Source organism: Rhinopithecus roxellana, chromosome 2, assembly GCF_007565055.1.
Source record: "Rhinopithecus roxellana isolate Shanxi Qingling chromosome 2, ASM756505v1, whole genome shotgun sequence".
NCBI lineage: Eukaryota > Metazoa > Chordata > Mammalia > Primates > Cercopithecidae > Rhinopithecus > Rhinopithecus roxellana.
This window is the reverse complement of record NC_044550.1, coordinates 182,850,116-182,877,011: the sequence shown is the minus strand read 5'-3', so window position 1 is coordinate 182,877,011 and position 26,896 is coordinate 182,850,116. Positions and strand designations below refer to the sequence as shown.

At 35.8% G+C, this 26,896-nt stretch overlaps 1 protein-coding gene across 1 annotated transcript in view; it reads right to left on the bottom strand.

The window, feature by feature from the left end:
* The window catches only part of ADAMTS3 (ADAM metallopeptidase with thrombospondin type 1 motif 3), a 292,144-nt gene that overhangs the window by 110,793 nt on the left and 154,455 nt on the right, over nucleotides 1-26,896 (bottom strand). Inside the window, exon 4 of the mRNA XM_030917550.1 lies at nucleotides 23,403-23,559. Coding sequence (XP_030773410.1) covers nucleotides 23,403-23,559 — 157 coding nt within the window. The remainder of the gene's footprint in view (nucleotides 1-23,402; nucleotides 23,560-26,896) is intronic.

Genomic DNA, 26,896 nt, shown 5'->3' with positions numbered 1-26,896 from the left:
ACTGATTACTCATGACTTTGGCAAAGCAAATGTTATTATACAGGAAGGAGCAAAAGGGTATTTTTCTCCTGTGAATTAAGAGAAGGCTGCAGTAGCATTTCTCCCATACCAGTATTCCAAAGCATAGCAAAAACACCTGTCTGGGAAAGCGCTTTATTTCCCAAGCTGTTCTATAAATACCTGAAAGCTATTTTAAAAACAAAAATAAAACATAAACTGTTCCTGAAAACTTCCATGCCTTTCTAACTTCCCAATGGTGACTCGTTTTTCCTAGGTTCCTAGAAAAATTAAAAAAAAAAAAAAAAAAAAAAAAGAAACTGGCTAAACTTTTTTTTAAAGCTTCTTTTATATTCTGGGAAATGATTATGAGCTTACTATGAGCTAACAACCCTAGACAATTGTACTGATGGATTTATAAGGCCCTAAACAAGGAAAATGATCTTCCCACTGCAGTCTGCACATTGGTCCACATCTGTGGTACTATGCTGAGTTATGGGTAACATTAGTGAAATGGGACATTTGAAATAAAGGGCGACGGGTAGTTACAGGGAAGAAAATCCGTCTCCTCACAGCACTTTTTGCTTATTCTGTGTATATTGTATATTATGTGTATATTTTCACTTCTCAAATACTAAACATATTTATTATGTGTATGTTGTCTCTCTCCCATTGCTCAAATTGGTATTGGCCAACCCAAGCTACAAGGTTGAGGGATGGAGAAGAACAGGAGGAAAAGAAGAGTGTTTCTGGCAAAAGAAATGGCATTTCCAAAGGCCCACACTGAAGATAAAACTTAGCAGTCCAGGAACTGAAATTTCAGAGCAGCTGGGGTATAGACAGTGAAAGAAATTGGTAAATGAAAGCTCTGGTAAGTCAGGACAAGAAGGGCTGGATGGGAGGTCAGGGGAGTCATGAGAGGTCAATGAAATGTTTTAAGCAGGGACCAAATCTCTGTGACTACAGTTGGATAACAAACTTTACTTGCACCATTTGAAATTGTTAATATTCAATTGTTTTAGACCTACAAAAATAGCAGCTATGCATCATTTAACTTCATTAAAATCTTCCTGAAAGGAAGCAGGACTAGAAAACCAGGAAAGTGTTCAATAGTGAAGGTTAAACACACACACACACACACACACACACACAATATGGTTTCAGTGAAAATATTGAAAATATTGTTATTGGAGCAGAGTAACATGATGACAACCTGTCAAGGCTATTACAGATGGGATACTTCTTCAGGAAAAAAAAAAATTAGAAGATAACCTACAATCTGATTTTAAGATCCTGAAAACCCATAGAAAACTCAACAACCAATTCTAACCACCCCACCCGTATTTTTACAATTTAAAAAATGCTGTATTTTTACTCTTTCACTTGAAGAAATATGTATGTTCCAGGTGCCTGGCCCTATGCTGAGCACCATGAGTATAAAGATGTTTTAAGGATCTTAAAATCTAATATTTCCATCTGGATAGTGGCTGCAAGTACAACAGAGAAGTGACCCCTTAGACCTCACTGCTAATGGCAGAATGAGGACCAGAACTCATATCCCCTGACTCCTGGAGACCAGGGCCCTTCCCACTGTACCATCCTGCTGGTATGTCATAAGCTTCACCTGAGATAGGTAGTTGTGTCTCTTAGCCTACACATTCCATCTTGAAACAAGAGGAAGGGCAAGCATACATAATTAATCATGGCACTGTAACTTTCCACAGCCTTTCTACTTCTATATCTATTTTCTCCATGTATAGCCTCATCCATTACCACCCTATCCCATCACAAACTTCATACATATTTAAAAAAAAAATCCATCCCCTTAACCCAAAGTAGTGGGAATATTATATGCACACATCATAGCAGTATTTTGCACTTAAAATTCATTATTTCAAAGCATCTTGATAATGTTTCTTGTCTCTACCTGATCCTAAATTGCACTGAAGTAAGATGCTAGCTAGGTTTAAGGCACACAACTAGTTTTCTTCGAGAACAGTTCTTTTTAGAAAAGGAAAAGAATAGAAGAGAAGTCAAGGGGATAGAGGAATATACATTTTTTCATTGACTTCTTTGTCTAAAACCAATTTATTTTTTTCACTTTTATTTTTACTCTAAGTGAATTCAAAGATAATTGGAATAGCTGACTTTTAGTTTTAGGAGGAACTAGAAATGTTGATGCAGTCTTTGTCTTCAAAAGAGTATGAGTAAAAAAAAATTATTCTACCCATCAGTTTTTTTTTTTTTTTTTTTTTTTTTTTTTTTTTTGAGACGGAGTCTCACCCTGTTGCCCAGCCTGGAATGCAATGGCGCGATCTCGGCTCACTGCAACCTCTGCCTCCTGGGTTCAAACGATTCTCCTGCCTCAACCTCCCGAGTAGCTGGGATTACAGGCGCCTGCCACTAAACCTAGCTAATTTTTCTATTTTTAGTAGAGACGGGGTTTCACCATATTGGTCAGGCTGGTCTCAATCTCCTGACCTCATGATCCGCCCGTCCTGGCCTCCCAAAGTGCTGTGATTACAGGCATTGGCCACCGCACCTGGCCTCTATCAGATATTTTGCAACGGAAATATTAGTTTCCATCTCCTTCCTTCTTATAATCTCGAGATGTTAGATTAGGATTGGAATATGTTGTGGGATACTATATAGACTCGGAACCAGAATAGATAACTTGGACTAAAATGCCCGTGACTTCTCTTAGACTAATACATTTCCTCTTTGTTGTTTTAATTTTTTTCAAATATGTAAGTAATAAATGAATACATAATTGAATTTTAAAATTCATGCAATAAAAGATGAGCAAAAGTCTTCCCTTAGCATCCCACCTCCCAATTACTATCCCATTCGCAAAGGAAATCAGTATCTGTGCCATCACTGTCACCAATTTTGTCATTAAAAATCAAGAGCTAAATCTTGTTACCCTCAAACGTAATATTTTGACATATAATGATAACATACATAATCCTTTCCATATACAGAATACTTAAATAAAGTCACAACCAGCAAAATAAAAAAGATGTAGAGATCACTTATATCATTTTATTAATAAGATAGTATATACTTAACTTTTAAATACATGTAAGACTGCTGGATTAATGAACTGATGATCCAGGCTAGGAAAGAAGGTTAAGAACAACAGCTCTTCAGCATCTACAACTAGATTAAATTATCAGCACAAACCATGTATTGAATTTCTGGAATTTATTTTATTAAGAAACTAAATTTGAAAACAAGCTGCATTCATGCAAAGGACAGTAGAAGATTAAAAGTAAACAATCTAAACAGTCAATATCTGGATGTAAACACCAACTCACTCTTTTCTTTTTCCACACTGATTTTCCCACAGGAAGGAACAGATTAAAGGGTGGATTACTTCAAGCACTATAAAGGTCTCTAAGCTGACCCCACTCTTAGAGGGAGCTCTTTCAGAGGAATAATGCTATAAAGAACAGTGAAAGCCCAAAATAACCCACAGCTGAGCCCTTCAGAGAGCCCCATTCAGAGTCCCCATTGACTGCCCTGGCCTCTCCGAGGGGATTCAATAAAATTCACTGCCCACCAGAATACTGAATTCACAACAGAGGGGAAAAAAAAGTGATGGTGCTGCTTTGCATCTGTTTAAATCTTCACAGAAATGTTAAGGGGGTTAATCTTCTACAAGTCCAGTCATGTGCTTTCACAAAGGGCCAAGAAAGGAGTAGCAAAGCCTGCCATGACTCAATGGGAAGCTCTTTGTGTCTTCCTTTCTACACCACTTCTGACAAAGAAGCTGTCTTAAGTTCATGGGCCTCTGTCTCTTGCATGAATTCTGAAGTCAGTGAAGCAACAATGATGTCATTGCTTCTGGAGACCACTGTTGCCGGAGATAATGAAGATCTTTTCACCCACAACACTGCCATTTCTGCAGCATACATTTCTTACCCTTTTAAATACAAAAGTATTCCACCCATGGGGGCGGGGGGGCGGTGATGTATGTTTATTTTTTGCATTCTTCAAAAGAAGTCATACTGAAACATGTTTCCTTCTCACCAAAACATCTTCTAAAACTGAACTAGTAAATAATACTACACTAAAATAGTTGATTCATACACTTGAAAGGAAACCAAAAGTTATACTTTTGAAATTAGATATATTATTCAATTAATATTCTGATATTAAATGTCCAGTAGTTTGGTAGGCAACATATGGTATGACATGAATAAAATCAATTTCTCACCCTTTTAGTCTCCAACATATATGCACATTTGGCTTTTTTTTTTTTTTTTTTTTTTTTTTGAGATGGAGTTTCACTCTTATTTCCCAGGCTGAGGGCAGTGGCACGATCTTGGCTCACTGCAACGTCCGTCTCCTGGGTTCAAGCTATTCTCCTGCCTCAGCCTCCAGAGTAGCTGGGATTACAGGCATGTGCCACTACACCTGGTTACTTTTTGTATTTTTAGTAGAGACGGTGTTTCACCATGTTAATCAGGCTGGTCTCAAACTCCTGACCTCAAGTGATCCACCCGCCTCGGCCTCCCAAAGTGCTGAGATTACAGGTGGGAGCCACTGTGCCCAGCTGCACATACGGCAAAAGCAAATTAGATTATCTAAAGAATATCAAATAGTTTAAAGACAGTTATTTCCACAAATTAAAAAAATGATAGACTCCTTTGAAAACAACTAAAATAAGGACATATTCAACTCATATATCCATATATGCTGTCTAGCATGTATAAGGACAAAAAAAAAAGGCAAGGTTAAAAAAGTAAGTGTTTAGGCAATTCAAAGTTCAGTAGAACCAAAATAATGAGTGTATACTGGGGAGTGGCATCACTTATGAATAATGAGATAAAACAGATAAATTATGGAAGTACCAGGCAATGGAGGACAAATATAAAAAATTTATATTTTATCCAATAGGGAGTTGGGAGCCACTAAAAAATTTTAGATTAAAAATGACATAAAGTATTTCAGTTTACAACGATGACTACATCTTCGATCAAAAGCAACAATCTCCAAAGCAGAGATTGTAAACGCATACAAAAACATTTACTGGAATATGAAGAAAAAGAATTTCTATAGTTCTCTTTATTACAGTCTTCATAATTTATAGCTTCATGAAAGTTCTATAATACATAAGATGCACATTCCATAATGCATAAATGATAGTAGTATATTTGTGTTTGTGTGTGTGTGCATATCCACCACATGTGCTGTGGATACACAGTCCACAACATTTGGTAACCTTCTATCTCAAAATGGAATAGAGGGAGATAGGTTTAGAAGCAGGAAAACAGTTCAGGATGCTGCTGCAGTATTTGAAACAAAAATTATTAGGCTCTGAACAAAAGTGGAAATAACAGAGCCTGGGTGGTTTTCTTGAGAGCTATCTGTATGTAAAATTTGTGGGTACTGCCTACCAACTGGATAAGGGATGTGAAAATCATGGAGTTAACTGGGTGGATGTTGGTGTCATTTACTAAAACTGGAATATAAGAGGAAAGGATAAAGAGGGAGTAGTCCAGGAACTGGTGGAGGGTTAGAAACAAGCTCAATGTTAGCCAAGCTGAGTCACAGGTCTCTGTGGAGGACCTTAACAAGAGGTAAGGTAAGGAAAAAGCAAATGTATCAGCACAGTTTTCTCATGAAAGATTTTGTTATTTATTTTGCAAGTAAATCAGATAGGAGGAGCTAAAAAACATTTCAATGAATTAAGAATTAAAAACATATGAAGTAACATAATAATACGGTATATGATAAAGTATGAAAATCAACATAACTTATAAGAACTATAAAATATCAGGAAAAAAAAAAAACTTTCAGAGAAAAAAAGAAATGATGACACCCACACTGGATAATGAACACCAAGTGGAGGTGACAAGAAGACACTGCAGATGCAGAAGGGAGTATGACTAAATTTACAGAAAGAACAAGCAGGGGAGACGATGAGGAAGCCTAGTTAACTGCATCCCACACTACATCAGAGCAGGCATCATACATTCTCTTTTCCTTCCATAAAGATGGACACATTACATTACTTTTAAAGCACATTATGTTGGGGTATTTACAACTATGATTTAATGACTTAGGAAACAAATTTTAAATATTATGCTTTCTGGATTTACAAAAGTACTAAGTAATATATATAAAACAAAGAACCCTTATTTCTGCTCCATTCCTGAATCTTATACTCAGAGATTGAGTAGGAGTCAGGGGATAGCCTAAAGAATGCTGTTGCGCTTTTATTTTAAAATTTCTAAAATTAAAAATGAAATGGTCATAATGATGATGAACAGCCTCAAGTCAAAGCAGCCCCATAAAAATGCCTGCCCTGATTCTTAAAATGGGCTCAGCCAAACCCACTCCTTCCTTTTCACACTGGAGTTGACACATCTCATGCCCTCAGCACCTCTCACCTGGATTAGTACTCCAGGAAAAAACACTCCAAGCTGTTTTCCCTGCCTCCACTCTCTCACTCCTCTCTATACTCCACGAGTGTATTCTGTATTCCGCATGAATGGAAGACAGATTTTCTAAAATACATATTATAGTACATAACTTCTGTGAGTATATTTTTTAAACTTGTAAAATAAGGTTCTTCATAATCTGACATTAACCATTCTCACCTGAGACAAATATAAGAAAAGTATATCGGACGGGCGCAGTGGCTCACACTGTAATCCTAGCACTTTGGAGGCAGGTGGAACATGTGAGGTCAGAAATTCGAGCCTGGCCAACATGGTGAAACCCGTCTCTACCAAAAATACAAAAAATTAGCCAGCGCCGTGGTGGGCGCTTGTAATCCCAGCTACTGAGAAAGCTAAGGCAGAAGAATCGCTTGAACTAGGGAGGCGGAGGTTGCAGTGAGCCAAGATCATGCCACTGCACTCCAGCCTGGGCAACAGGGTGAGATTCCATCACAAAAAGAAAAGAAAAAAAAAAAAAAAGAAAAGAAAAGAAAAGAGAAAAGAATATCAACTATAGTTTTGACTGTGGTAAGACAGGAAAAGGGGAAAGGAAAACAGGATATAAATTGTGAGCTGACTGCCCATATTGTGTAGGGCACCATATCATTAAGAGCATCTTGAGACACGCAGAATTTTAGTTTTATAGACGAGACAGTGATATCTAAAGAGGCTTCCTAAAGTGCTGCAAGTGACAGAGCTGATAATTGCAGAGCTGTGATTTGAATACACGTCTTTCTGATCACAAAACCTATACTAGAGAAGACCATGGATATTCAGTGAACATATCTGAAACTACAAAAAGAGCATTCCTTGTAAACTATGTAGGATACAACTGAGTGTAAGAAAAAATCCACTACTAAATTATAGGAGAAGAAGGAGACCCAAAACAACTGATCGAAGATAGTAAGGGATAAGGAGGCTACACTGAGGATATCAGGAGAAAAACAGAAAATTTAAAGAAACAACTTGCTATGAAGTGTCATCATGAAGAGGACCAGGAAAATAAGTTCTGAGAATAGCAATCTGTTGAAATTTTTAGGTCTCTGCGGAAAACTATTTATGTAAATTGCTGAGGATGAGAGTCATGTTGAGGGGGAGCTGCATAACAGATGAAGGGTGCAAAACAAAAAATTTTCTTTAGAGAAATATGGTAACAATGTTGATAAAATAAAGTATCGGCCAGGCGTGGTGGCTCACATCTGTAATCCCAGCACTTTGGGAGGCCTAGGCAGGCGGATCACCTGAGGTCAGGAGTTCAACACCAGCATGCCCAACACTGCAAAACTGCGTCTCTACTAAAAATACAAAAAAATATATATATTATCTGTGCATGGTAATGAGCTCTTGTAAACCCAGCTACTCGGGAGGCTGAGACAGGAGAATCGCTTGAACCAGGGAGGCGGAGGTTGCAGTGAGTCGAGATCATGCCACTGCACTCCAGCCTGGGCAACAGAGCAAGACTCCGTCTAAATAAATAAATAAATAAATATCTACAAAGGACGAAAGGGCCCAAATTCCAGCCAGATATTTATGAAGACAGAGGACACTTATATCATCTTGGAAAGTCATGCACATCTCTATGAAAGTTCACAAGATGAAAACAAAAGAGAAAGAAATGTGTGATACCAGTGACTAAGTAAGCAAGTTCTACATCCTAATTCTGGAGGACCCCACAAACTATCTCTTCTGTGCTGTGCATCCCACTCCTGAGTCCTATTCAAATCCCACCCTCCAACAGTAAGAAGAATACAGTCCGGGGACTTCATTACCCAGTCTGGGTTTGATAACCAGACATCTAAGGTGGTAAGTGCGATTTCAGATTGCCTTCCTTGTAATTTTCATCTACAAATTACAGAGAATCTTTGAGAGTATGGGCCTTCTTCTATGTCACACTAACTGTTCTACTTCATTTTTCACCTTCCCAAAATATTTTAGTTGAGAGCTTTTTTGTTCAGTTTTAAAAGTACTTGCAAAACTTTCACTTTATTATCTAATAAAAAATGTGTAGAAACTGTGTAAGTTATTTTTCTGGCCAGGTCTGAGCCATCAGAATCTGAGCACTTTGTGAGGCCTTGGTGGGAGGATTGCTTGAGACCAGGAGTTTCAGACCAGCCTGGGCAACATAATGAGACCTCATCTCTACAAAAGAATAAAAGAAATTAGCTGAATGTGGTGGTGCACAGCTGTAGACCCAGTTACTGGGGAGGCTAAGGTGACAGGATTGCTTAAACCCAGGAGTTTGAGGTTGCAGTGAGCTACGACCATGCCACTGCACTCCAGCCTGGGCAATAGAACAAGACTCTTCTCAACATTTCTGAGTATTAGAATCACTCATCAATCATTTGTTCAATCAATATTTATTGAAGACCTACCCCGTGCTAGGCTAGACCCTGAGTAAGCAATGTTGAACAAAAAGGAAAAACTGGGGTAATCCCACCTATTTTATATAATTCTTGGGAGACTCAAATGAAATAAGTTTTTGGGAGAAACTTAAAAAACTGTCAGGAAGATACACACACACACACACACACACACACACACACACATATATATATATATATATACCATGGTGCAAATCCTAGACCCACACTCTCCAATACCCAATACAAGGGCCATTAGTCATATGCAACTATATAAATTTGAATGAATTAAAATTAAATACAAATAAAAGTTCAGTTTATCAGTTACACTAGTCACATCTCAATAGCTACATATGACCAGTGGCTACCATACTGGACAGCACTAATTTAAAACACTTCCATCATCACATAAAATCCTATTGGACAGCAGTATCCTAAAAGCTGGGAGTAGAAACATGAAACAGAGCATCTGAATGATGCCAGGGTTGAGCAGTAAGTGATACTATGATGAAAATATGCTACAGTCCAGGCGCGGGGGCTCACACCTGTAATACCAGCACTTTGGGAGGCTGAGGTGGGTGGATCACCTGAGGTCTGGGGTTCAAGACCAGCCTGGCCAACACGGCGAAACCCCACCTCTACTAAAAATACAAAAATTAGCTGAGCGTGGTGGTAGGCTCCTGTAATCCCAGCTACTCGGGAGGCTGAGGCAGGAGAACAGCTTGAACCTGGGAGGCGGAGGTTGCAGTGAGCTGAGATAGTGCCACTGCACTCCAGCCGCGGCGACAGAGAGATACTCCGCCGCAAAAAAATAAAAATAAAAATAAGAAAATATGCTACAAACCACATGCTCAAAGAAAGGTATCTCATGATTCTTTATAAGATTATAAAACCATCACAAAGGAAAGACGTAGTCGTGTTTAAAAAAAAAAAAAAGTCAGAGCTAACATATTGACGGCTTAGTAAGTATGAGAAACTAAAGCTAATTGCTTTAAGTCAATATTAGATTTAATCCAAAGAACAATGGTTGAAGTAAGCATTATTATTTTCTCTGCCTTGTAGATGAGGAATCTTAAGCACTGATAGGTTAAGTAATTTGATCAAGGTTACAAAACTATTTAATGGTAAGCCCTTGGAATAAACTCTACTAAAAGAAAATAAATATTTATGTAACAATAATATCTAAGACACTGAATCGATCTGGTTGAATTAGTTATTATGAAAACAGCATCAAGGTAATATCATATCACTATGTGCCTTTTTTACTTTCAGTGATTAAGAATTATTGATAATAATATTTTCCCCATACTATCACCATTAGTTAGTTCTCTAAACTTTGTCTTCTTTCCTCAGGAATGTCCTCCTTTCTCCCAGTCATTGTATCTCAAATCAAAACCCAAGCATCTTCGAATATTCACATGAAGTCCCTAAAACACTTGAGCCTTCACTGGTATCTCTAAAGTCACACAATATATTTTCTAGATCATTCACTATAATGCTAATTGCACAATGATTTGGTTTTAATACTAGTCTTTACTGATGTATGCTATACTATTTGATGAAAGAGCATATATTGAGCATCTGATAAATAAATGATAATAATAACTACCTTGCATCAAGAATACCCTAAGTGTTCATCTAAAATTTATCCTTTGTAATTTAATATTGTCTTCACGGTTTTTGAAGGCATAAAATATAAACACCCAGTCTATCTCTAATAAAGGCTTTAGTTTTCTCATGAAGTAGCTGAAACATGTTAGCTCTTTTTTCCTTTCTGTAATATACAAAATAATAAAGATTATTAAACAGATACATGTTAGATAGTCTTCTATCAAAAAAATCCATGCTTAGATTTATTATTTCTTTAGCGTTTTAAAGAGCCAGATTGAAGATCTAATCTCAAAATGAGCTGAAGAGATCAGATTCAAATGTCTGAATCTGTTTTTACAGAACAACCTTGGCAAAGTTTACTCTAAGAAATGTAACACAGTTGGACTGTCTTCCTTTGGCTATAAAACATCTTTCATAGGAATGTCCATTAAGGTCTGGGAGGTGGTGTGAGGGGAGTGTCCAAAGGGGGTTGAACAGAAAATATGCGGGATCCCATCTCAATGCAAAGTGTTCTTACATTAATCAAAATATATTTTCAGAAATAGTTGCTTATATCTAGGTCTTATATTTTAGTCCCTATACCTGGAAATATGTGGGGTATTCCCAAAGGACTAAACACTGAGTACTTATGGTTTCCCATCCTCATTAGTATATTAGTTTCTCTGCTGTATAATACAGTCAAATTGTTCTTTAAGCTTAAGTCACTGGAACTGGGTACCTCAAGTAAGAAACTGCCATCATGTTTGGTCTTAATTTTTCCTTTGTTTTTGCCAAGAATTGAAGAAGACTAAAACAGATGATCTCTCTATTTGTACTGAGGGAGGCCTGGACATGGTACCTCTGCCACTTTTCTATCTCTGGATAAAAAGTTAGAAAAATCTGCAAAAGTAAGTACATGGCTTCACGGTGACCACATTAACACTATCTACTCTCTGATGTGCACAGATAACCCTAAGCAGTTTTAATAGTATCAAAAATAAAATATAATGCTTCTATATTCATGAAGAAAATTTGATTCCTTTTTACTCACACAAAAAAATTCTGTGGAATTTGGGATAAAACTCAATATCTGCAGATATTAGATAGAAAAAAAATAAGAGTCAAGTAGTATTAAGGTCCCAAATTTGGGTATACAGACATCAGAAAACTGAAGATTGCAAGGTTCTCCTAGTTACTCACGATGTCAAAGCTATATTTGTGATGTTATAAGTGAAAAATCATGTGGTAAAGTGTGCTTGAATTATACAGAAAAAATTATTTTTTCTAACATTAATTTTATTCTTAACACTATTTTTTGCTATTTTGCATTTGACATTTTATCATTCCTCATCCCAACTTAGAGATAAAAAAATTAAAAAAAATAAAAAGCTCCCAACAAGAGTCCTTTCAACAACCCTTGAACACATATGGTTTCTGCAACTGTAACAATTTGAAGCTACAACAACGTGGACCACATAAATATTGGAACTTGTACAATGGGGATAATTTTGGAAAATATTCCTCCATGACTTTGTGTGTAGATAAACTACTTACTAATCAGCCCTAAGAAATGGCTTGGAGGCTTTGAGTCAATGGAGAGAAAAGGGAAGGGATGGAGAATATTACATAGTAGAAATATTGCATCAAGAATAAAAAAGAAACAAATAAATAGAAAGACATCCCATGTTCATGCATTGGAAAACTTATTGTTAAAACTTCCATCCTGCTTAAAATACCCAATGTGCTCTACAGAGTCTATGCAATCCCTATTAAGATTCTAGTGGCATTTTTTATAGACATAGAAAAAACAATTATAAAATTCCTATGAAACCACAAAGGACCCTTGGTAGCCAAAATAATCTTTACAACAAAGAACAAAGCTGGAAGCATCATACTGTGGGACTTCAAAATCTATATCCAAGCAACCATGACCAAATCAATATAGTATTGGCATAAAAACAGACAGACTAATGGAACAGAATAGACAGTCCAGAAATAAACCCATGCATATATGGTCAAATGGTCCTCCACAAAAACATACACTGGGAAAAGGAGAGTCTCCTCGATGAATGGTATTGGGAAAAGTGAATATTCACATGCAAAAGAATGTAATTGAACCCTCATCTTACACCATACACAAAAATCAACCCCAGATGGATTGAAGACTTAAATGTAAGAACTGAAACTATAAAACTCCCAGAAGAAAGCAAAAAATCTTCACGATATTGCTCTTCACAATGATTTCTTAGTTATGACCCCAAAATCACAGGCAACAAAAGCAAAAATAGACAAGTAGGACTACATCAAACTAAAAAGCTTCTACACAGCGAAGGGAAAAATTAACAAGGTGAAAAGGCAACCTATAGAATGGGAGAAAATATTTGTAAACCATGTATCTGATATGAGAATAATATCCAAAAAATCTAAGGAACTCCTTCAACTCAGTAGCAAAACAAGCAAACAAAAAACACATGCACAACACACACACACACACACACACACACACAAATAACTTGATTAAAGAATGGGTGAAGGACTTGAATAGACAATTCTTCAATGTAAGACAGACCAATAGACATATGAAAAGATACTCAGCATCACTGATCAGGGAAATAACAACCAAAACAGAAGTGAGACATTACATAACACCTGTTAGAATGCCTGTGGTAAGAAAGATAAGTATTGAGGAGATGTAGAGAAAAGGGAACACTTGCACTGTTGGTGGGAATGTAAACAGTGCAGTTCCTAGAGAAAATAAAGTATGTTGAGGCTCCTCTGGATATTAAACAATAGAACTACCACATGATCCAGAAATCTCACTTCAGGGCATATATCCAAAAGAACTGAAATCAGGACCTTGAAGAAATATTTGCACCCTGGTGTTCACTTCAGCATTGTTCACAATATCCAAGATGTAGAAACAACCTAAATGTTCATTGATAGATGAATAGATAAAGAAAATGTGGTATATACATACATGGAATATTATTCATCCTTTAAAAAAAAGGATAGATCTCATGTTAAGCATTCTTAACACAATACAAAAAAATATAAAGAGACTCGGCCGGGCGTGGTGGCTCAAGCCTGTAATCCCAGCACTTTGGGAGGCCGAGGCGGGCGGATCACAAGGTCAGGAGATCGAGACCATCCTGGCTAACATGGTGAAACCCCGTCTCTACTAAAAAATACAAAAAACTAGCCGGACGAGGTGGCGGGCGCCTGTAGTCCCAGCTACTCGGGAGGATGAGGCAGGAGAATGGTGTGAACCCAGGAGGCGGAGCTTGCAGTGAGCTGAGCTCTGGCCAGTGCACTCCAGCCTGGGCGACAGAGCGAGACTCCGTCTCAAAAAAAAAAAAAAAAAAAAAAAATACAGAGACTCAATATTCAGCTCCTGGATTCAAGTAACATTTATAAAAAACAGATTTGTAGACTAGGTTGTGTTAAGAGAGAAAGGATTTTCTGAATGCTTAGCTTTCACACAGTACATTAACAGTAGGCCTGGAGACCATATCACAAACTTTTAAAAATTTGTTTTTGTTTTGTTTTCCTCTTGTGAAGAGAAACTCCTGTTTATCAAAAGTCTTAGTCATTAGTCTGGATTAGTGAAGAAAAAGCATATAATTAGAGGAAGGAAAATACAAGGTTAGCCCTTTTGGTCTTAGGCTACCTCTGGATGAGGGAAATAAACAGAACTAGGAAGACAGTGGTTGTAATTTCTTCCCAGTTCCCTTCAAAGCCAAGTCTCAGATGGGGAGAGATAGGATTAAGCATTAAAGGATTAAAATACAGGATTTTTACATACAGATTCAAGGGCTAGGGAGAGGTTCTTCAATTTGGATTAAAGAGACTAAAATACACAAATCATCAAGGAACTGTAAGAGCCAAAGCCTTTTCTCCCGCTCTGTTTTGGAGATTCTGGAAGAACACTTTATGGGCGGCTAGGACGTCACTCTGTTCACAGCCTAAGAAGCTGTCAATTCCCACAATTCTTACGCAACAAGAACAGCAATATCTGAGTCTCCTGGGGAGCCTGTGAGAGACAGCTGCTGAATCAGTGTTGATGTGGTCTCACACCAGAAGCTGTGAGTAAGTGGATCATATAGGCTGGACAAATAGCAGTCCCAGCCAGAACTCAGGGTGGTTTGCTGTACTAATGACAATAAGAGGAGACTCTAGTCAAGCTGGCAGTAAATATCAACAGGCTAGCAGATACCATGCAGAAAAGATAGCCAGCCCAGCAGTGCCTACTTGGCCAGCCAAAGGAGCCCAAACTATGGTTAATATAGGATAATTTTATACAGAAATTTTAATAGACATATGATGCATTCAACATTGTAAGACAGCTAAGCTACTTTTTCCTGTTTTTCTTTCTTTGTTTTATCCTTGAACATTCGTAAAGAATTAATATGTACCACAATGAAATCCTTTCATTAATAAAACGACCATTCATTTTGTAGTCCCTACTACTTATAGTAAATTCTTGGTTTCCCTTTTACTTAATTCCTATTTAAAATATAAAACTTGAAGTTAATTCAAATTACCTGAGTTAGTTGCTTTAGTGTAGCTGTCATTAGGTAATGAAAGGAAAAAATGGGAATGAATGATGTTTTTATGTACACTGCAAGTGGGCTGGGCAATATTCAGGTCCTGAGTCTCAATATAACCGGGGCCACATAATCAGGAAATATGACAAATCCAAAGAAGGTAGGGTTTTTATTCCACAATAAGAATCCAGGTGATTGTTGTAATAATTTTGTCCAATTTCTATGTTTCAAACTGCAAATCGATAAAAATAGTCCCAATATCTTTCAGAGATGCCCATTAATAATATGTGTAAGTCTGAGCTGGCAGCATTTTAGAACACCGCTTCCACATATTTAAGAGGAAGGGTGCTGGAGAGTGACAAAACGACACCCTGAAGAACTTAGATGACAGCAACCTTAGGTGAACCACACAAACGCTTCTACTGATTTTTCAAATGTTGGGTCATCAAACAGAAAGGGATATTGAAGGAGACAAAAACAACATATCCCAGACTGATTAACTTAATACCTTCTTTAAACATAATTAGAAAGGTCCATTTACTGTACATAGCAGTGATGTCCACTAGGGTGTCCCATGAGACCCAGAAACAAGCCAAAGCCAGCCATATGAAATGAGGAAAGACAATGTATGTCTGCATACATTCCCATACTGACTTTCCCTATATATTATCCAAAAGTTAGGAATGAAGAAATTTAAAAAATGGTTCTAATACCCTAATTTCCATTAGTAGAATACTCTTTAGGGTCATTGTATTAGTACAAGTATCATAGAACAGGACATAAAGAAAATTTGTTTTTATTATTTGTTTCACCTTTTGGTGAGACAAGGACCTTTGGGCTTAGACATAGCTTTTATCCCTGTAACACGTGAAATAAAACCTGACAAAACTTGAAAACATAAAAACAAAACCTGCCAAAGTGCGGATACAAAGGACTGAACTTAGGGAGCAAAATGTATTAGTAACCCCGAGACTTGACAATAAAAGAATATACAGCAATTTGTAAAGCACACTAGAGAGAACCAAGGCCTTCCACAGGAAATGAGTGATAAAGACAAAAAATGGACACAAAGACTTAAGATATTTGATATTATCAGTCAGAGCTCTCAAACAAAAAATATCTCAGGTCAAAAGCACTGAACAAGTTCGTATGGGGGAATATAAGTGGTTACAGTAGTTCTGAGAGATGAAAAAATTATTTTCAACAAATACTTCAATCAGACTTGTAAAACATTTTTTTCAGATACTTAGTAAGGTGCTGAAAGTGACAGGAATATGCTGTATATTTGGTTGTTTACAATAATCTCTATACAATCTTACTGAGGGAAATAGCTCTAATCATTCCTAAAACAAATAATTCCAGCATATAGTCCCAAATTCAAGAACTTCCACTGAGAATTTTTAAATTTAGATATTTAGACCAGACAGGTAACAGCTGAAAATTAGAGCAAAATTTCTAGTATCCAGAAAGAACAAAAGCAAGTATTCAGCTCCTGTTACAAAATTATGCATTAAAAGGAGCATTTGTTTTCGCCTATGTGTAGTTCCCACATTTAAATTGACAGTAAATTCATGTAAACTCAAACAATTTTCAAATAAAAATACTATTTCAGAGCTACATTTATTTTTCCCATGTTTTCTTTTTCTTTAACAGACACCATCAACTTTTACCCCATATATCAGGAAGATCCCTGGTAGGAAGACTCACATGAAAAAGATCCTCTAGGCCGGGCGCAGTGGCTCACGCCTGTAATACCAGCACTTTGGGAGGCCGAGGCGGGCGGATCACAAGGTCAGGAGTTCGAGACCACGGTGAAACCCCTTCGCTACTAAAACTACAAAAAATTAGCCGAGCGCGGTGGCAGGCGCCTGTAGTCCCAGCTACTCAGGAGGCTGAGGCAGGAGAATGGCGTGAACCCGGGAGGCGGAGCTCTCAATGAGCAGAGATCACGCCACTGCATTCCAGCCTGGGAGACAGAGCGAGGCTCGGTCTCAAAAAAAAAAAAAAAAAAAAAAAGAGGAGTGGAAATAACCTGACTCTTCCACAGAGATGTAGGAGCTGCACACACACACACACACACACACGTACACACTCTCAGACACAAAATTTGCAAAATCCTAAATGAACATGTTCAGGAGTGGATAGTATTGATTCTCATAAATAAATATTATGTTTAAAGTTAATGCTTGATGATTCAGAAAGGAAAATAAAGCGACAGAAAAATAAATGACATCTAATTTATTGAAAATTATCTTTTAAAAATATATTGAGCACCTGAGTTATAAATAAAAATGATGAAACAAAAGATTATTAAACCTCCAGAAATGTCTGGATTACTAACACAAATGCTTCCCACTTACTAACATGAAAGTTTATAAATCGTTGTACCTGGAAAAAAAAAAAAAAGAAGTACAGGCTTTAAAATGTGGTTAATGTGGAATACTATGCGCCGTAAAAAAGATTAGTTCATGTCCTTTGCAGGGATATGGATGAAGCTGGAAACCATCATTCTCAGCAAACTATCACAAGACCAGAAAACCAAACACCATGAACAATGAGAACACATGGACATAGGGAGGGGAACATCACACACCTGGGCCTGTAGGAGGGTAGGGGCCTATGGGAGGGATAACATTAGGAGAAATACCTAATGTAGGTGATGGGTTGATGGGTGCAACAAACCACCAGGGCACGTGTATACCTATGTAACAAAACTGAACGTTCTGCACACGTAACCCAGAACTTAAAGTATAATAAAAAATAAAATACAATAAAAACAAAATAAAATGTGGTTAAGGAGGCACACTTGGCATGAGCGGAGTCAAAATGTACTCAAAATTTTTCTAAAAAAAGGGTCTATCGCTCCTAAGCAAAACCAGTTGAAACGCGAGAAAGCAAACACTACATTTTGATAATAGAGTGTGTTTTATATTCAAAAAGAGCAAGTATATTTTAAATATTAGCAAAGCTTTTTCTTGGTATGAACTGCTTCCTCATAAATCAGTAATTGATACAGCTTTTTTCTGAGTAGGCAATTACTAAATTTAAGAATCAAGATCTGGTCCAAATGATCTGAATTGGCTTTCTACCTTGATATATGTTTACTGCCTTCAATTTCACTTCAGTCAGTCAAACATATCTAAAACCTCCCAATTCTCTTTCTCCGTTAACGCAAGATCAAGAACTAAATAGTAATCCCGAGCTCTGAAGTCTCAACATATTTTGTGTCTTTTCATCTTCAATTCTTTATTGGAAAAAAAAATATGGAGTTACATTTGTAACACTTCAATCCTGGTCTATCTATGTCCTAAATAAGTTCTTTTCATTGAACCTATCCATACAGAGACAGAAGAAACTCAGTAAGGCAATTTAATGAAAAAAATAAAGTATTATCCTTTACATTTCACATCTGAAAGCTCTTTAACCTTCACTCTGCTTTCTATTTTATGTAATAATTCAATCTTCATATTGCCTTCATTTTGTCAATAATTGTTATAAATACCCCAATTGTGAAACATACAAAACCAACCAGACAAAAAATTCCATAAATATGATTAATATTTCCACATGAATCCAATAGTAATAGACTTGACAAATGATTGGCTGCTAAATAAGATGATGCAGGTGTGAAAAATTTATAATTTAACACCTACCCAAAATAATGATTGCCACTTGACATATCTTAGTAATTTAGTATAATATGTTCCATACTTCATTTACTAAAAAAAAATTCTGCTAAAATTAATTTATGTTACTCAATTTTTGTGTGGGTTACAAAGCCCACCAATGATTCTCTTTGATCAGGGCATAGGTCATGAGAACTTCCAAATACAGCAGGTTAGAGTATATACTGACATGTCTACAGATTCAAGGAAGGGCTCTGGACCTAGGAAGTTCCTAGGAGTAGTAAAATAAGAAATAATCTTCTCATTTTTCTAGTTCTTGTTTCATAGTTTAATTCCCCGGCAACCAGTAGCAACTCCCAAATCATTTCTGACTTCTGCATGTTTCCCACCTGGGACAAAAACACGCCTTCACAGCACCATGACAACCACGCCAGCAACACAAGCATTTGGGTTCATGCAGGAAAATGAAAATCCTGAAAGGAAGCTAGGAGATAAGGGCCTACTATTCCTCGTTTCCCACTGGTAGGATGTAATTACAAAAATTACTTTAACACAAAGCTTCTGGTGAATGAATAGCGGGTAATTTGAGGGGAAAAGCCTAGGGCCTAGGGATTAAATTAAAAATGTAAAATGCTGAATGATGTCATACAAGTTCAACCACCTTCCCCCCAAAAAGTAAACTGCCTAAAGCAAACTCCTTAGTGATGACAGAGTAAACATTCTTAAGAGATAGGCAGGGGTATATTTTTTACGTGAGTTTAGACAAATGATTGATTTAATAGTAGAGGTGAAATTTATGACCCTTTAATTTTTATTAAGTATATTGTTACCAATTATAATTTCAAATATAACATAATTTTGTCAAATTAAAGAGTTTCGAAAAGTGATTTTCATACCCCTAGATCTGAAAAAGAAGCAAATTAAACCTGCCCACCATGATGAAGTAGACAAATTTCTTTGTCATAAGCATGCCAAGTTTATGTTTTTTGTTTAATGAAAAGGATGCTATTCGTTTGCTAGAAACTGGCAGTGCTATGTGTTATGAATACTTGCCACTTCTGTACTAGAAGACACCATTATTTATATTGCCAAATGTAAAACTGCTTTAGGATCTTATTCTTTAAAGAGTAATTCTAAAGCAGAGCACTGCATTTTTGACTTTACTACTTAGTTCAATATATTTTTAAACAACTCTTCACATGTTTCACAATGTGAAAATACAACTTTCCTATTAGGAGTCAGGAAAGAAGAATCTGCTATATATGGGATTGATTGATTGTTTTTGTGTTGTTGAATCATACCGTATGATACATTATCTTAACAGTTTCAAAGCTGTGACTTTTGTGGGAAACTCAGTTGAATATTCTTAGCCGACAGGGAATAGAAATAGATATTTTCATTTGGTCAAGCTGAATAGCTTAGGGCTCTCGAGTGTGGGAGAAGCATAATTTTTGTTTTGTTTCTAGTTTTAATTTTGTTTTCTGGAGACATAAAGTCCTTCTTATCTATAGCAAATATCTTTCATAGGCTCCCAATTCTGTGCAGTGTATACCTTCAGATTCTCAGTGATACACCTGAGAATGAGAGAGTAGAAGGCAAGAAGGGGCATTCTAACCATCGATGAGCCAGTAACTGCTACTTCACTCTCAAGCTAATCTCTACCCATCCCTACCGCAAGAAATGTTTAGAAGGCCATTCGCACTTTGACTCTGGGACATGATTATGAAAATACACCATGCATTTTTTAATTCACTCAGTGGTCTAAAAGATCATATAACTTAATCTACTTAAATTGGACCGACTTATCATTCTCCTTGATCAAGCCTATTTCTGTTTCTCAATTTATATACCTGAATTCTGGAAAGAGAATTATCTAATCTTCTAGATTAGAATTTCTCTCTTTCTCCACCTCCTCCAACATCTACCCCATCACAAAACTCCAATAGTTTTACTTCAATTTGTATCCATTTGGCTCTATCTCTCCATCGCCTAGTTCAGGTCCTAATAGATTTTAATGTATAACACTTGCAACAAACTCCAGAGCTCAAATGAATGGCAGTTTTGAGGAACTAAACTGCCAAATCAAGAAATGTTGCTAGCCGATTACTGTGACAAGTAGCAAAATAGGGCAGACTGTTTACATGGGCCCTACTGATGAAATCCTGCAGGGTCAGAAATGGCTTGCTTATGATCAAAACTTCTACTGATGACTTGCTGTCAGAGAAATGTATGGAGACCATGGTTCTCAAACACATTTCATTCCAAGTAAGTTTTAGCTTATGTATTTTATTCCTCTTCCTACATAACTCATTAAGAAAGACCTCATATGTTTCCTAAAATAAAATCTTGAATTAATCCAGTAAAGGCACTATTTTTTATATAGTGCTTTTCCTTTCATTTATAAATCAATATACCTTTCTAAACCTAATTTTTTTCAATTTTACATTTTAAAATAATGGAATACATTACAAAAATATATTCTTAATTTACAGTCAGAAGGTATTCGGTCTATGAGAAGACTTGGCTCTCCATCTTGCTACCAAGAAGTTAAAGGAAGAATTTAAAAGTTCTGAGTCTGAATCACTTGTTCCCCCAGGCAAGAGAGTTACACTTCTAACGTATATGGTTACAATTCAAGATTCTCAAAAGGAGGTAAATTCATATCACCTACAACTTAATTCAATCAGAACTTCATAAATAAGAAGGTGAAAATCATTAAGCTCATATTAACATTTATCATGGAACATTTTAAGAGAACAGAATGATTTAATTTTGATTCAAGTTTTAAGGTAATCAAGAGGTGACAGAGGAACTCCTTTTGCTCTGACCCATGATCAATGAAACTTGTCTCAGAATGTATTACTCTAGTTTGTGGCCTACTTCGACTATAATTGCAATCTTCTATGAATGACGGAAAAACTCAGTCTTCAGTGTCTGCATTATTAAAAACAACTTTTAAGTAAACTGAGTGTGTTGATGCTATTGAAATTGACATTTTAAATAATTTTCTAAAGCAATGTTCCAAATTTCTGTAATTCCATCCAATTCCTTTATGTATACGTACCCTGACTGTTAATTTCCCTATTCTATCATCTAAAAATACAATAAGTATTAAACATAATATTTCTTGTAACTTTCTTACTTCAAGCAAAAAAACTCTTCTTCTTATAAATATATCAGACTAATGAAAAGTACTAGGACTAATATTTATAGAAATATACACGGTCAGGAATTGAAATGTAGTAATAGGGTACAGCTTGATGAAACTACGGTTATGACAGAGGGAGCTGATGGGAGGACAGCCACAGTAACTCATCTGGCTTTCAGTTCTCCTATACAATTCCATAGCATGTGGCCTATGCTTTCCTAAAAAATATTTAACCATTGCTTTGAAAGAGGTATTAGATATTAGCAATATGCAACAACCAAGATTTACTTATAGAAAAAGCACTCTATCCTACTACCTTTTCTTTAACATAACCAGTCTTCTGATTTAGAAAAACAATTTTAGAATATGAAAATTGAGATTCACCTGAAGACAATGACTAATGGTTCAACTTAAACAAAACTCTTAACATGCTAATCTTCTGCAAAGATATTAAATATTAACAGTTAATTAAATAACAGTTAGCATTGATTAAGCACCCATTTTTGCTGAATACTACATTAGGCAATTTGCATATACATTTAATACTTATTACAATTGTGCAATATATATTACTTCTTTTTTCATAAAAAAAAAACTGAGGCTCAGAGAGGTTAAATACTAATCTAAGGTAACAACAACTTGGTGTGCAGAGCTATTATTACTCACACCAAGTCTAACTGCAAAGCCACTACAGTGACTCTATAAGCTAGGCACACATTTCATAATATTGGGTTTATTAATATAGTCCTGTTGTTTCAAATGAGAAATTTCTTTAAAATTTTCAAGATGTGTTAACTTTAAAGTTATCTTAAATTGCACTATTCTATTCATAAAGAATTTTAGGAGAAGTTAGTAGCATCTGAAAATCAGACTAATGACTAGGTAACAAATCTCAAAAGGCAATCTAGAAGACAAATTATTTCTAAAGAGAAAACTCTTTATTCTTAATTAAGAAAGTTGTCCTGGCAAATTTTAACAGACTTTTTGAGATTTGTTTAAAAAAAAATGGATTCCCAAATTTTCTTTTTCTCCACAAAGGAAATTTTATATCCAATGCATAAGCATATCTCCTTAATAGTAAGTAACTTTCAGGTTTAATTTAAACAAACAAACAAAAATAGAAAACTTTTATGCGACATAATTTACTTGACTTTAGCAGTTCTAGCCTAATTTGAAATAAAATTCCACAGAAGAATTTGATTCATTGTCTCCTCCACATAGTAAAAGTTTTGCAAAATAGATTTTAAAGTCAAGTAGCATTATTATTTTCAGATATATCCATCACACTGGTCTTAAAACAAAAAGCAACTGTTTGTCATGTCAATATATGTCCTTTAAAAGGTTTAAAATAACACTGATAATTCATAATTAAGATACTTCTGTAAAGCACAAACCACAAATATTTTCAAATTTTAACATAAGCTAGAGAACCAATAGTTTTAATATAAAGGTATTAAAAGAAGTCATATCAGGGATATACAACACACTGGAATAAATACCTGTAACATATACTCTATGCATTTTTTTAAAAGCAAGCCAAATTTCATGATTTATACAAGTAAACTTCTTTTGCTACCTCCACAATATACAAGAGCACATGACAATCACATTCTCTTACTTGATGAGAGAATTATTTTCATAATATCTTAAAATTCTATTTTATTATTAAGCTTTGTCAAGATGCCTACCTCTGTAGTGGAAGTCTTTGGACATGTCTATGGGAGCCTGTTCTACTGCTGATCTCTTGTAGACAACATGAATCCTTCCTTTTTCTTCCTCCATCTGTTTACCTCTTTCCAAGGGTTCAATGAAATACTCTTCATTATCACTTTTTATCATTCCAGCCTAGAGAAAGCACAAAATGTGTTAATTTAAAAAAGAAATATCTACCGTCTTCAGCTCACAAGCACATCTTTTTAAATGTCAAGAATATGACTTGTGAAAACTAAAGCTTTTTCTTTCCACATTTGGCTATAAATTTAAAATAGTTATTAACTATCAGTAATTCATATAAGGTAGAAATTCACATATGACAGAAATGAAAAAATTCATATTAAGGTACTATAGAATACAAAATTTACATAGGATGAGAATAGGGAAATCATACAACATATACATTTTATCAAATTGCAAAATAAGTGCATTTATATATTCTACTTGGTATTTTATATCTAGTAAGAATCATACGGGAAACATAAATTCAAAAAATCTCTAATTTCCCATAATAACCCATTGTGGGGCAGTTTTCCACACATTACATACTTTTTCACTTATTTAAACCTTCCTCCCAAACAAGGTGGCATGAGAGAAATGAGTTCCATGCTACATTCAGTATGTAAAGTTACTTCTTTAAAATAGTCTCAGTAAGCTTCTGTGGAAATTCCACATTTCTAAAGCTTATGAATTTGAAGAACTAACTCATATTTGTCCTAGCTTAATCTAACTTTATGATTAAAATTATAACTTTAATATATATTTTTATATGTATATGTCTATATATATATATATATACACCCCTCAAACTGCAGCCTTTCACACTGAAAAGCCTATTCTTACTTTCAGTTCCTTCCATCTCTCTATTGTTTTCTGATTCTGTTTCATCTTTTAATTATTCAGAAAACACCAGGCCTATAGTCAGTACTACAGCTGAAGAAAAATGATGGTTTTTTCTAAAATGTGATATTTCTTAAACATCAAGTCCACATTACAGTCAAGTAGTTGTGGCTCATGTTTCTACTTTAAACATCATACAATAATATGAAATATTAATTTAAATATAAGCACATTTATTTAAAAACAAAATTGGAACAAATAATGTGTTAGTGTGGAGATTGTACTTATTTTGAAAACACATATCAGATTTAGAGATGCCATATTTTTTCTCAGACCTTTAACTTATTCAGTATTTTCACACATGAGGTCACTGGCTCTCAGGCAACACGGACAAGGGAGGAGTTTCTTACTCCTTCGAACTATGTTGATGTCTTTGCCATTATGCTGTCAAGCAACATAGAAATGAAAGGGAGGTGTCCTTTACCAAAGAGCGTATGTTTGCAGCAGAGAGATATATATATTCAGCAAAGATGCCTTATGATTATAGCTTTTCTGTTGCACTCAAATCTGTCCTTTTCCTTTCTGTTCTGACTTCTACAACTGGGTATGGTATTTCCCTTCTTCCCCTTTGTAAGCCTCACAGGGATCTTAAAAGCTTATGCCATCTCCATATGCCACTTCTACACTTGCCTTTATGATGTGCACTACAAACAGCCCTGGAACCTATGGGGCCATGTCTCACAAGAAAACAGTACTACAACTCTTCTACTATTCTTGGCCCATACCCTCTGGAACAAACCTCTAGCTTTCACTTAAAAGAGCATTGAGGTAGTGGGTACTTAGTAGTAAAGTTCATCTTCCAGATACTCCAAAAATTGGAGTTTCTTTCTTTACCTGACTAATTACTTTATACTTAGTCATGTACTATGAAATACACAGTATTTTTCAAAAGTTACATAGTTAATTATTCCCTATTCAGAGTTGTTCCTATTGGTTAATAGATTCACCTCTTCTACAAATATAATTTCCAACATCTTCCTCATGCTTTCCAATTTTAATTTTAATCTCTTCTATATTATGGTCATATTATTTTATCTCCTATTACCAGTAATTCCAACACTCACTGCTATTGGTCTTCTCAGGCATTAATGAATTAATGTCCATAAACTATATCCAAACTAAGCACGAACACAGTAAACATATAAAAAGTTATTAAAATGTATAAGGCTAAAATGTTGTCTCATCCCTAACATCATCTGTTGGTAGCAAAAAGCGTGAACTGGCTTTATCCTGGAACGATAGGTCTGTTTTTATATACAGAAGTTTATAAGGTGAAGTGCATCAGCATGGGAGTTTCAGTATTCATCTTTATTCCAGTCTTTTCTTTGCTCCAAATCTGCTGTCACTGCATTCTGTAACATCTACATTATCCTCCCATCCTCCTAAATCCACTAACATTTCCTTAGTTATAAACATCATCACTGTTTATTTGGATTACAAAAACTCCCTATCTTAAGATTTTCCAAAGATCATAATGATTCTCCCAGATGAGTGCCTGACTCAGGGAAGAAACAGTGCCACTGAAGTGGTCAGCGACTCTGAGCAATGGGCAATGGCTATTGCAGTCACTTGAAAGTGATAGGAAGGGCAGTGAGGATTAGCCCGTGTGCCTGTTGAAAACACTTCTCCATCTCTGCTATGGCAAACATTCAAATTCCAGGCCACGTGATGTTATTTTACCCCACTAAGCCACAGGTAAAACAAAATTCAATGCAATTAAACATCTCATTTAGAAAGCAAAGAAAATTTAAGTCAAACTGAGTCAGTATTAGTGACAAGGCAAGCGTTGGATCAAGTGACGTCCAATAACTCCATGGACTCGAAATCTGAGAGTTGGCCCTTTTATTTATTAATTTAAGTAAAGTTTAATGAAAGAAAGTACTTTATATAAAGCACTGTACTAAATGTAGTAATAAATTAGAAATCCTGAAAGACAGCTCATTTGTCCTCATTTGATTCAATCCAGTCGAATAAATAAAATACATGCCTACTGAAATTCAGTGAGTATGCTATGCAAAGTCCAGAAAGTAATTGACAGGACAGTTGATAGTAAAATCAAGTAAAATTTTTTTCCTCCATAATCTCACCAGACACAGAAAACAGTTAGTAGGAACTGTTGATTTTTCACTCGAAATTATCCAGTATCTATTTCAACTGAAATGTACCTAGTCCACATCACAATAAACCTTCACTTTGGCCACTGTTACTATTCACATGATCTACATATTCACCTAGTGTGGCAGCCACAATTAACCTTTAACATTATCATATTAAATTTGGAAAAATTTGAATTTGGTAGCAAGTGGAGCAAGCATGTAAGGGCTCAAAACATCAGGTGCTTCTTTCTCACTCACATAAAGCTCAAGATGGTTTTGGATTGGCCAGGAAGGGTTTCTACTCCACACAGCCATCCAGGAGTCCAGGCTGACAGTGGCTCTATCATCTTAATATAATCTTCCAGTATGCCTAGTCAAAACGGGAAGCAGTCTGAGGAAGCCCACATGGGAAATTTTTATGAGCTAGCCCTACTGGTGCTATTCACCATTTCCACTTACTGCCATAGATAGGA